Source organism: Canis lupus, unplaced genomic scaffold (genome assembly GCF_011100685.1).
Source record: "Canis lupus familiaris isolate Mischka breed German Shepherd unplaced genomic scaffold, alternate assembly UU_Cfam_GSD_1.0 chrUn_S1282H1459, whole genome shotgun sequence".
NCBI classification, from domain to species: domain Eukaryota; kingdom Metazoa; phylum Chordata; class Mammalia; order Carnivora; family Canidae; genus Canis; species Canis lupus.
The window spans coordinates 431,821-443,999 of NW_023330106.1; the positions used below are offsets into that span (position 1 = coordinate 431,821).

Genomic DNA, 12,179 nt, shown 5'->3' on the forward strand with positions numbered 1-12,179 from the left:
CCCTCTGTTCATTGAAATCTTTGATCTCTTTCATCAGTATCATATAGTCTTCAGCATACAAGTTGTGTACGTGTTAGATTTGTAGCTAGTACTTCGTTTTTCTCCATGAGTACATATGGCACTGAATTTTAACTTTGGTCTTCACATGCTGATTATTAGTTTAAGAAATACACTTATTTTTAGAGAGAGCCCATGAGAGTGCACAAGCAGGGGGAGGAACAGAGGGAGAAGGAGAAGCTCAAGCAGATTACCTGCTGAGCAGGGGGCCCAATGTGAGGCTTCATCCCAGGACCCCGAGATCATGCCCAGAGCTGAAACCAAGACTCAGACGCCCAACTGACTGAGCCACCCAGGTGCCCCAAGAAATACCTTTTTTATGTTCATCTTGTATCCAGTGACCTTATGGAATTCATTTGTTCTAGAGTTGTTTCCTCTCCTACATAGAATTTTCTACGTACACCACTGTGGCATCTGCAAAGGGCCAGTTTTCTGATGTTCTTTTTTTCTTTTTCTTGCCCTATTGCAATGGCTGGGGTTGCTGAAAGCACTCCATCTTTCACCAGCGAGTTCGATAGTAGCTGTCAGTATTCTGTAGATCTTCATCAAGTTGGAGAACCTCCCCTCCCTCCCTAGTTTTCTGATCTTGTTTATCAAGAATGGGTGTTGAATTTTGTCAGATTCAACTGTCAAATTTTTCTGTGTCAATTGACACAACCATGGGATTTTTTCTGTGGTGTATTGCATCGATGTGCAGATGTGTAAAAGGATCTGCATCTCTATTCATGGTCATGGTGCATGCTTCTGTTCTTAGGCTCCCGAATTCTATTTGCTGTTTTGTTAAGGATTGTAGCATCGGTATTGAAAGAGATGGCCTGTAGTGTTCCTTTTTTTGTCTTGTCTCAGTCTGACTTTGGTATCAGGATGATTCCGAGTTTATAAAGTGAGTTGGAAGGTGTTCCCTTTTCTGTTTTCTGGAAGAGATGATACAGAACTGGTGTTAATTCTTATTTAAATGTTAAGTAAAATTCTCCAGTGAAGCCACCTGGAGCTGGAGATTCATTTTTCGGGAACTTTACAGTTATGAGTTGAATTTCTTTAGTAAATTACAGGGCTAATCTCATAATCTTTCATGTTAAGTGAGTTGTGGTAGCGTGTGTGTTGCGAGTCGTTCATTGATCTGAGTGGTCAAATTAAGATGTGTAATTGTTCACAGTATTTCCTTATTACCTTTTTGACGTCAGCAGAGTCTATAGTAGAATTGTTTCATCCCCAGGTTTGTTAGTCTCTCTTTGTTTTTTTCTTTGTCATGCCTGCTGGAGATCTGTCAACTTTATTGATATTTTTCAAGAACCAACTTCTGTTTTCTTGCTCTGTGCTGGGTTCCGCCCACATCCACACGGAGTGCCACATGAACGTCGCATGCCCGTATTTGCAGACGCAGGCGTCTCAGGGCCAATGATGCGCTCAGTCACCTGGGATCTCAGGTGGTGGAGGCACGACCGCATCTCGGCCCCGCACCTGCCCCCCCAGACAGCAGGCTGAGGGAGTGGAAGAGCTTTTTCTTCAATGAGCGGACGATTTGACATTTACTTTTTTCCCTCCATGGCGGCAGCGGAGGGCCTTGAGAACCGCATCGGAGAAACTCAGAAACCGCTCCTCGTTCTCTGCAAACGTCGTCTACACCACGCCGGGCATGCACAGGTCCATCGGCCGCCTCCTGGAAGCGCTCCAGATGGAGCTGGAGATGGCAGACCTGGACTTCTTCACCCTGAAGTACAAGCAGGCTGAGCGCGAGCACAAGGTAGGTGGCAGGGGCCCCGGGAGCCACTCCCCCCACCTGTCTCCAGGCGGCGTGATCCCCGGGTCTCGGGTGCCCCTGCGGGGACCTTGCGTGTGTCCTGGCAGCTGCAGCCACTGATGGGCGGTCTCCGTGTCTCCCAGTACCACCAGCTCCAGGACGAATATTTCACCAGTGCCGTTGTGCTGGCGCTCATCCTCACCGCCCTGTTCGGCCTCGTCTACCTTCTCATCATCCCGCAGGAAGTGTGACGGGCCTGGCCGTCGGGGCAGGAGGGCGCCGGAGGTCCTTCCTCGTCTGCTCGTTGCCCCCGTGGTCCCTGGCACCGGGACCGCACGAGCCACAGCCCGTTGTCCCCTGGTTGCAGTCAGCCGTCAGGCAGGCCCTGGTGGCACATGTGTGGGACGCTCATGCTCAGGTTCTCGTGTGTCATTTACACAGTTCTAAGACACAAGATATTTTCAGCGCCTTTCCATCCGCCCAACGTGTACCCTTGACTTCAGGATAGATTTCGAGGGACGTTGATTTCTAGGTGCGCGTCATCTTCAGATATGTTAAAGTGAGAAATAGTGGCCTCTGGAAAGGAAGAGAAACGTAGTAATTTAGTAATAATCAGTTACCCAAAGTCAAAGTGAGTTTGGCAGTGTTTGTTTTCAGGAGGAAAGTCCACTTTCCTTCCAGAGAGGCCAGTTTCTTATCTTAGACCCCCTGGTGGAGTGGCTCTCCTTTGGTTTCCAGAGTTTCCAGAAAGCACAGGAAGCTGCTCCGTCCCCAGATGCTATCAACAGGGCGACCACCTGATGGCCCCGTGTGGGGATCAAGCTTTTCCTAGAAAATCTGCTCCCCGATGACTTGGCCCAGGAGGGCAGTGCCCAGCGGCAGGTCCTCCATGAGGGAGGACCTCTCCATGGGCCCCGCTGGTTAGGAGTTGGGGGGAAGACATAAAGGGACTTGGTGGAGAGGTTGGGGGTTGGAATCGCGGGCACTTGTCGGGCACAGCTTGCTTGGCCCCAGCCCGCGGTTTTAGGGGCTTTTCAGGAAGAAGCCAGATTCTGCTGGCGGGCACTCCCAGGGGTTTATGGCCTCTAAGGGTTTTTGTGGATTTGACCGTGAGCTCACGTTTGTGACGAGTTTGCTGGGATGTGAATTCCATCAACACTGACTCCGCGCACCCCCCATACCCGGGGGCTTCACGTGTGTGGCCGGTGGGTTTGGACATCCCAGGCGGGCAGGCATTTGCACAGGTGTTCCTGGGAGTGGGTCCCGTCGGTGCAAAGCCAGGTCTGAGAGCGTGGTCCTCACCGTCCCCCCCACGGGGGGCAGGGTCTCCCCATGTCGGTGTTTACTGGTGGGGTTTTGGGGGGAAGCTTCCTGCCCATCTCGCTCAGGCCCTGCGTGGCTGCAGTTAAGATGACGGGCTCTGCGAGCACTGGGTGCATCTGCCACCTGCCCGGCCTGGGTTCCCAGGTCCTGAGGGCCCCTGGCGGCTTCCCTTTCTTACCACGTTCTTGTGCATCTGTAAGTGTGCCTGCGTGAGTGTCCATGCGTGTGCATGGCCGTGTGTGCACGAGAACGCATGCCTGTGCAAGTGCGCGCTGGCCCTTCCCTCCCTACCTGTCGTCTGATGTCGCTGCTGGATTCCTGCCCCTCCTGGGAGCACAGGGCCGTGTCCCTGAATCCTGGCCCAGCCCCTGACCCCTGAACCTCTGCAGTGAGGGATGCCTCCCAGGTGGGGCCGTGTGCACCTGCCGACTCTGGTCCTTTGTCTGTTTGCCGGGGACAGTGTGTCCTGGCCTCCCACCTTGGAGGTTGCCCCTGGTGTGAAGACGGGGAGTGACAAGGCCGGTGGTTCCGAAGGGCGGGGGTACAGGCACCGAGGCCGGGCCAGAATGCCAGCTGGGGAGCTGGGGAGGTGGCTGTCGGGTGACCCTGCCGGGCAGGCCCTTCTGCCACAGGTCCGCGACCCTGAGCAGGGCCCGCGAGGAGGATGACAGGTTGCGTGAGGCCACAGCGCCCTGTGGTTCCTGCGGGCCCGCGTCCTAGCCCTGGCGTGCTCTCTGCACCCAGCGAGGCGGTGTGCCCGGCCCTGGGCGCTCCGCTGTGCTCAGTAGCCCCGAGGCCTGGGTCCCAAGACACCGGATCCCTGGATGTCACCGTGCGCTGTGGAGTGAGTGCGGGGGAGCCGGCACCCGGGCAGCCGAGGGAGTGGAACCGGGCTGCACGGAGTGTGGACGGTGTGACAGGCGCTCAGCGGGCACCCCGGGTCGGAGGTGACTGAGGCCAGCCCCCGGTGGCTCGCCTGCTCTCTCGTTTCTACGGAGCGTCGTGTGGCGCTGGCACATGGGCGGTGGGAGCAGAGCTGTCCTGCGTGAGTGCTTCCAGGAATCGTAAGTCCCTGCCCATCCATAGGACATGCGGGAGCGGCTAGCGCCCGCTGCATATGACCTTCAGTGAGTAGAGCTCGGAGGGAGGGCCAGACCGGGGGAGCCACGGGGGCAGATTGTGTCCCCCGTTCAGCATCGTCGTAGGAAGGCGCCACCGCTTGGCCGACTGGTTGCCAAATGGGAACGGCGCATCCACCCCCCAGGCCGCCCCTGCCTCTGAGCCCCGCCTGCACACTCCAGGCCGCCTCCCGCTTCAGCCTCCCTGCACTCCGGGCACAGCTTGCTGAGCGTCGGCCGGTGGCCCTCCAGTCACCAGAGGCCACCAGAGGCCAGACCTGGGCAGTGCTCCCAGGGGCTCCTGATGTCCACAGCGGGAGGAGCCCCCCTTACCCTGTGTTTGCTGAGCGAATGCGTGAGCTGCGTGTGCCTTGTCGGCCGGGCGAGAGTCCGTGGGCACATCTCCGTCCCGGCCAGGGGCAGACACGAGATTGGACAGGGAGGGAGGTGGCCAGCGCCAGGTGTGAGCAGTCGGGGCTGGCACCGCTGCAGGGGGCTCCTCTCCCTGAGATCTGGGGGCCCAGCGTGTCTGCATGGCGCGGCAGGGTCGGACTCAGGAATCCCGAACCGAATCTGGAACCAAGGCTGCGCCGTGGGAGCCGCGTAGGACGCGGAAGGCCAGCTGGTGGGGACAGGAGGGTCGGGACTCCCCCAGGGGAGGGCCGCGGAGGGGGCCGGCCCTGGCCTGCTGCGGGTCTGGTCAGCGTCTCGTGCAGGGTCCCTGCGGTCTTTATTTTAGTTTTTGTTTTGAATTTCACGAGCGTGAATCAAAAAAGAATTTTGCGCTTTTATCCACGAACTCACATGTTGACTATTGCAAACTGTATTTAAGCTGCCTTCTTTCTTTTAAAAAGATTTTATTTATTTGGGAGAGAGCAAGAAAGTACAATTTCAGGGACAGGCAGAGGGAGAGGGAGAAGCAGACTCCTTCCCGAGCCGGGAGCCCGACGTGGGACTCGGTCCCAGGACCATGAGATCATGACCTGAGCTGCCCAGGTTCCCCCAAACAGATTTAAAATAAAATTTCTAGTAACAAAAACAGCGTAAAACCTATGTGAATAACATAAAACTTAAAGTACCTAAAAAAGACACAAGTACGTGTAAATCCTTGTTATTTCATATAATAAATAACAATATATAAAGTCAAAAAATACATAACGTAGTTAAGGATTTAATGCAATAAAAATGTCAAATTAACCCGTTCATTCCAGTGCCAGAGTCACAGCGTGGGGCACACGGTGGCAGGTGTGGTGGTTTTTCACTGAAAGACAGTAGATTTTGTTTCAATTTTGGCAGCGTCGACCTGGGAGAGGAAGCCTGGGCACAGCTGAGATGTGTGGAGGGGGGGCCTGGGTGGGGAGCCAGCGGCACCAGGGCGCGCGGCCCATTCTGTGCTGTGACCGTTCCTGCGACCCGAACCGACTCTAAGGAACGCCTGTGTTCACAGTAATATGTTTTATTGTCCAGTGTTCTCCAGGAGCCTGACCATCCAGATCCGCACCGACTTGTGTATTTTCATAGTGTCCTGATCTGCTCCGTGGCCAAGGATGTGTGGTGAGCATGTCCGCAGGCGGCAGGGTGTAGCGGGGGGAGCCCCGTGAGGTGTGCGGGGCTGAGGGGGGCTGTCTCCGGGTGAAGGGACACCCAGCCCCTCCCCAGTGCGCACTAGAAGCTGGGGCAGGAGTCAGGGCAGGGGTGGGGCGCTGAGTACCAGGAGGGAGGCAGGGCCGCAGTGACAGTAGGGGGGCCGAGAGGGCACGGGCGGTCTGGGGGGGCGAGGGGGTCTCTTGCTTCTCCCAGCCTACACTGGGAGGAGCCTGGAGGGCACAGCAAGGGGGGGCGGGCGGCACCTGGGGGCATCCCCTCCTTCCCACAGGAAGCTGTAGCAGCGGGTGGGCGGTGCAGGTGGGGCTGAGGGCAGCTGGTCCTGAGCCCCCGTCTCCCTGCCCCCCTGCCCCTGGCTCCTCCTCCCCTGCCCCTCCACCCCTACTCTTCTGCCCGTGACCCCTCTGTCCCTGCCCCCTCCACTCCTGCCCCTGCTGCCTCCACTCCCCACCATCCCCTCCACCCCTACCTCTTCTTGACCCTGTGTCCCCTCTGCCCCTGCCTCCTCCACCCGTGCCTCTTCCACCCCCTCCTCCTCTACCCCCACCGCCCCATTGGCCTCTGCTCCCTCTGCTCCTCTGCCCCCTCCAACCCCTGCCTCCTCTGCCCCCACCGCCCCCTCTTCCTCTGTTCCTCTACCCCCGTCTCCTCCACCCCTGCCTCCTCTTCCCCCTCCACTCCCTCCGCCCCTCCTCCCCTGCCCCCTCTGTCCCTGCCTCCTCTGGCCCTGCTTTCTCTGCTCCTACTCCCCCTAACCCCCGCCCCCTCCCCCTCTGCCCCTGCCCCCTCCACCCCTCCGCCCCCTCCAGGTGGGCTGTCTGCCCTGGGCCTGGAGCTCCAGCCCTAACAGGACCCTGGGGGTCCTGACGCCCGGCGGCCTGTGCCCGCTGCGCCCTGCGCGTCTGTGCCCCACGCCCTGCTCTGCAGCCTGGTGGACACGCTCCCACTGGCCATCTTCCTGCGAGTGTCCTCCCTGCCCAAAACGATCCTGCTCCTCATGCTCACCGCGTCCTACATCCTGGTCCTGGAGCTCAGCGGCTACACCTGGGCCTCGGGGTAGGTGCGCTGCTGCCGGCCCCCTGGAGACACGCGTCGGGCGCTGCCTGCTTCCACGGCTTATCCGTGTGTCCATTTGGGCCCAGGGCCAGCGAGGCCTCGGTTCGGGTGGGAGGTGCTGCAGCCAGGCCGGTGGCAGGTGCTGCCGACTGGCCTGCCCCGGGGGCACGTGGACGGGTCTTGGGCCCTCGTTACTGAAGAGGTTTCTCTCCTCACCATCCCCCACCTCCCCCAGGGGCAACGCGGTGTCCGGGCTCAGCTTCGAGCCCATCATGGCCATCCTGCTGTTCTCGTGCACGCTGGCCTTGCACGCCCGGCAGGTGGACGTCAAGCTGCGGCTGGACTACCTCTGGACGGCACAGGCAAGAGGCGCTCCGTGTGCTCCACGGAGGGAGGGGTGCGGCAGAGGAGCCCCTGGGGAGGGGCCGTGGGGGTAGAGGGGCTAGTAGTGCTGAGGCAGGACGGGGACCAGGGGAAGCTGAGCACAGCCCCATGAGCCGTGCCTGACAGGCACAGGGGTTTGGTGACATCCTGAGCAGTGAGCTCCCCATCCCCAGAGGCGTCCGGCAGTAGGGCTGCCGCGCAGAGTGGCTCAGCCTTTGCTGCACTGCACGGGACAGTGGGTATCCCCAGGGTCATGGGAGTGTCCAGAAAACACTGACTCTTGCACCGCCCACCCAAGTTAGTAGGTGTGCGGGTGCAGGTATGCGAGCTGTCGGTCCGAGCCCGGGGAGGGAGGGGATGACTACCGGAGGCGTGGGCTGTGCACCTGCCAGGTGACCAGCACACTGGTGCTCGTCTGGGCCAGCGGGGCATGCGCGAGGGGCCCCCCTCGTCCCCTGCTGTGTCCCTCGCCTCTGGATGGGGAGGCCTTCCGGCCTGCTGGACAAGTCGACCCGTGCCACTTGCAGACGTCTGGACCCTGGGTGCAGGGCCTCCCTTGGCTTCCCCGGCTAGAAGTGGGCAGGGGGCACGCCCTAGAAGAGAGACGGTGGATGCGAGCTCTCAGGAGCTTTCTAATCCTGATGTATTACGCAGCCGCTCTCTAGCATCCGAGGCATTTAATTGTGTCCGGTCTTCATGGCAGCCCTGCCCAGGGCATGGGCCTGCAGGTGGGGAGCAGGGCAGCGATGTGACGTGCTCAGGCCCGGGTGGCTGGTACATGGCCCAGCGGGGAAGAGCCAGGGTCTGAGTGGTGTCCGGAGTAGGGGGGCAGTCGCCTCATCCTGGGAGCCCCGTGTCCAGCCTGGGCCCCCCCTGGGGACCAGGATGCAGGTAGAGCCAGTGTTTGATGCCAGACAGGTGGAGCCCAGAGGATTGGGGGGTGAGGTTGCCCTCGCCGAAGAAGACCATGGGCTGCAGAGACCAGCACGGACACCTGGAAGTGATGTTTGGTGGCCGTGTGGGCGCCCTGTGGCCTGGTCCGGGTGACACATAACCTTCCAGCCTGGGTGAGGATACAGTGACTAGTTCCCCACCAGGACGGGCTTGGCGGCGGGCCTGGCGCGCAGTGAGCTCTCGGTGCGGCTGGGCGGCCTCCGGACGCCAACTTGTTCATCTCTTGGGACGCTCCACCTGCAGGAGCCAGTCTGATATTTCTTCTCTGGTTTTGTTAACCTGGGAAAGGCAGGTCCCAGCTACGGATGTCCGGGCAGGATGCGTGTCGGGACCATGAAGGGTGATCCCGTTCCTCCGGGTAGACAGAGGAGGGAAGACCCGTGTGCGTGCGCGTGTGCGTACCCGAGTACATAGGGGGTCTGCACACACGTCTGTATGCCGGGGAACAACAGCCTAATTATTCTTTTCTGCGTAACACCTGCACTGAGGTTAAAACCACTCTCCACGCTTCATTCCTGTAAAGTATGCGGTTCGGTGGTTTCCAGTGTATTTACAGACTTGGGCCGCCGTCGCCATGGTCAGTGTTAGAGCATCTTCACGTTCCCAGAGGGTCCTGTCCCCAGCAGCGGTCACTCCCTACGTCTGCCGCCCCATCCCCGTGGATGCGTGTTTCTGCTCATTGCCCATCCCACGTCTACTCTGGGCAGCCCACGCCCCCGAGCCCTGGGGAGACCCCTGATCTGAGGGGCTCGCTGCCCGGTGCCGTCTTCACTGTACACCTGGATTCTGGGTTTTGGGTGGGCAGAGGCCCTGGAATGCTGAGCCCTCTGGACCCCTGTCCATGGGGCTGGGACGCCCTGGGGAGGCGGGTGTACAGTGCTGGCTTGAGTCTCCCTGCAGACCGGGGTACGCCCCCGATGCTGGCTCTGTCCCACAAGGGACTTGAGCTGCCACCGTCATCCCACGTGAGGGCCCGACCACAGCCCGGATTGGGTGGGTCAGGGGTAGGACCGTCGGCTCACCTGAGATGGGCGGGTCTAGGGCCACTGCAGGCGCCCCGAGGCAGGCCACCAGACGAGACTCACGGCCTTCAGCCAAGGGACCTGGCCAAGGCCAAGGGACCTGGCCGGCCCTCCTTGACTATGCCGGGAGGGGCCCAGCCGCGTTCTCCCCGGGCCTGCTGAGGCTCCGCCCTGGCCAAGCCCAGAGGTCTCAGGTCGGAGCCGGTGCCAGACAGACGGCCGCATACATGGGTTCCCAGAAGGGAGACCCAACCACTGCTGTTTGCCACGGCCTCACCAGGTGACAGAGCACAGCGTCTCTCGTGGGCTGTGCCAGGGGACTCAGGGGACCCTTGTCTGGCTGTGGCTGGCTGTCCAGGGGCACCGGGCTGGCTGGTCCCTAGAGGTGCCCACCCCGCGGTCAGCTGGCCCGTCTGGTTTCAGGTCTTTAGTTGTGATTAGCTACTCAGCTTGAGGAGAGCAGTCAGGGTGCGCTGGAGAGCCGGGTTGGCCTGGCGTGTGCGCATCTGGCTTCCAGCTTGTTCACCAGGCACCTGCCGTGCGGCCAGCGCTACAGACAGAGGCTGCGGTGCCCCGTCTGGGTTGGCAGGCGCTCTTCTCGGTGTCCCTTTAGATGGTGTAAGCCCAGTGTTTGGGCCTGCCCTGGGGTTCCCCACTGACAACACCCCGGGCCCCCACCTCTCGGTGAGTTTTCCGGGGAGCTCAGTGGCAGGGAGACCCTCCGCATGTCACTGGGAAGGGGTGCCTACATGCGACACACTGACATATTTTCCCAAGGACGTGTAACGGGAAAGGCCACCTCACCTTCCTGTAAACCCAGCAAAACAAGGACATTTCTCGACTTTGCCCGCTTGCCGTGTGGGTCCGTAAGCCTGTCACGCAGACATCACAGTGTCTCACGCCGTTGTGGAACGGTCAGGCCAGGCCTGGGGGTTAATTATTTTCAGACCCCGGGTGGTCCCAGGAGCCTGCATGCTTGAGCTTCCTCCTCGTCTGTGGCCACCGCAATGCCCGTGTGCCAGAGCCGCGTTTCCTTTGGATTCCCCAGACAATCGGGATGCGACCTTAGTCTGGATGATAGTAGGGCAACTTGTTCCTGCACAGGGAATGCCTGTCTCGGGAGGGTGATTCCCGCCGGTGGTGGCGCCGTATTGGCAGCACTCGGAGGGAAGGTGGCCCGGCGTGGGCTTGCCTGTCATGCGGGAACGGTTCTGTGTGTTGTTGGATTCGCTTTGCCAAAACGTGGTAAGGGGATGTGCGTCGGCGCTCATGAATAATGTAGTTCTCTCATTGTCTTTTATTTATTTGTTTGTTTGTTTGTTTATTTATTTATTTTTGTAAGTTTATTTTCTGTTGCTGTTCAGTTGCCAACATATGGGTTGTTCTCTCATTTTCTAGGCCAGACAAGGCTTTGAGGTCAGAGCGAAGCAGGCCTCACCAGTAGGGACCTGTTCCTTCCTTTGCGGGTTTCTGGAAGAGTTCGTAGAATTGGTACCATTTCTTCCTCAGACGTTTTGGGAAGTGAAGCCCTTCGGCTTGGATTTGTATGTCTGTCTTTAGAGTAGGAAGGTTTTAACTAAAATGAGCTTCTCTAAAGATAAAGGGCCATAAGGCTTTCCTTGTTTTTTTCTTTTTTGAGGTAGCTTTGGGAATTTATGTCATTCCCTGAACGTTGTTCATTCGATTATCACAAACTTGTTTTTCCTATTCCCTTCTTACCCACTTTACCATTTGTAGGATTTGTGGTGACATCCCCTCTCTCCTGATGTAGGATTGTGTAGACTCTTTTTTTGTTTTGTTTTGATCAATGTGACTAGAAGTTGATACATTTTATTGATCTTAAGAAATAGGTTTTGGTCTTATTGATCTTTCTCTGTTATTTTGAGTTTCCAATTTCATTGAATTCTACTCTGATCTTTATTTTCTTCTGATAACTTTGGGGTTAATTGACTCATGTTCTCTAGTTTCTCAGGATGATTTGTACTTTCTCTAACTCAGGGGTTTTATTATACATTTTCCTCCAAGTGCTGCTTAATTCACAAATTTTGACATTAAATGTCATTTCATTTTCCTTTGGCTCAAAGATCTTTGTTGCTGTTGTTGTTGTTGTTGTTATTCTTCTTCTTCTTCTTCTTCTTCTTCTTCTTCTTCTTCTTCTTCTTCTTCTTCTTCTTTCTTCTTTCTTCTTTCTTCTTTCTTCTTTCTTCTTTCTTCTTCCCAAGAGTTTTGAAGACATACATTCTTTTGTTGAAGATTTCCCAGGGATCTTTCTGTTACTGACTTCTCCTTGGTTATACTGTGGTCAGAGATTATGCCTTGAATTCTTTTACATTTCTTGAGAAAGAGGGACACGTGGGTGGCTCGGTTAAGCTGCTGAACTGATCCTTGAGAATTCTGACATCCCTGTTCCATTTTGTGGCTGTTGGATGGTGTTGGTTTTTTAAATTTATTTTCATTTTTTAATTTTTAATTTTTTTCGATGGTGTGTTTCATGAATGCCAATGAGGCCACCGTGGCCGAGGATGCTCATAGGTCTTCTATGCCCTAATGGACTTTATGCCCAGATATTCTACCAATTTTTGAGAGAATGATGTTGAAATCTCCCGTTGTACCCGTAGACAGAATTTTGTGCAGTTCTACCAATTTTTCCTTCATGTATTTTGGCAATTCGTTATTAGGTGCATAATAAATGTTTAGGATGAGGATGTCCTCTTGGTAAGTTGAAATCTTTGTCCCCTTTATCACTATGGAAAGAGCTGCTTTTCCTAGGTAATGTGCTTGGCTCTGCAGTATACTTTACATGATATTATATACGTAATCCTGCTCTCTTTATATATTTTTTCCATCATTTTACTTTTAACTTATTTATATCTTTTTACTTAAGGTTAGTTTCTCAGAAGCAAAACACAATTGGACCAA

The 12,179-nt window shown here is 56.7% G+C and overlaps 1 protein-coding gene across 1 annotated transcript in view; it reads left to right on the forward strand.

Moving 5' to 3' along the window:
- Positions 1-12,179, forward strand: part of LOC119878242 (adenylate cyclase type 1-like) — a 342,212-nt gene that overhangs the window by 286,228 nt on the left and 43,805 nt on the right. The window contains 9 exon segments of the mRNA XM_038588921.1: positions 1,613-1,801; positions 1,942-2,045; positions 3,866-3,965; positions 4,208-4,248; positions 5,717-5,765; positions 5,767-5,793; positions 6,654-6,720; positions 6,723-6,900; positions 7,136-7,262. Coding sequence (XP_038444849.1) covers positions 1,613-1,801; positions 1,942-2,045; positions 3,866-3,965; positions 4,208-4,248; positions 5,717-5,765; positions 5,767-5,793; positions 6,654-6,720; positions 6,723-6,900; positions 7,136-7,262 — 882 coding nt within the window.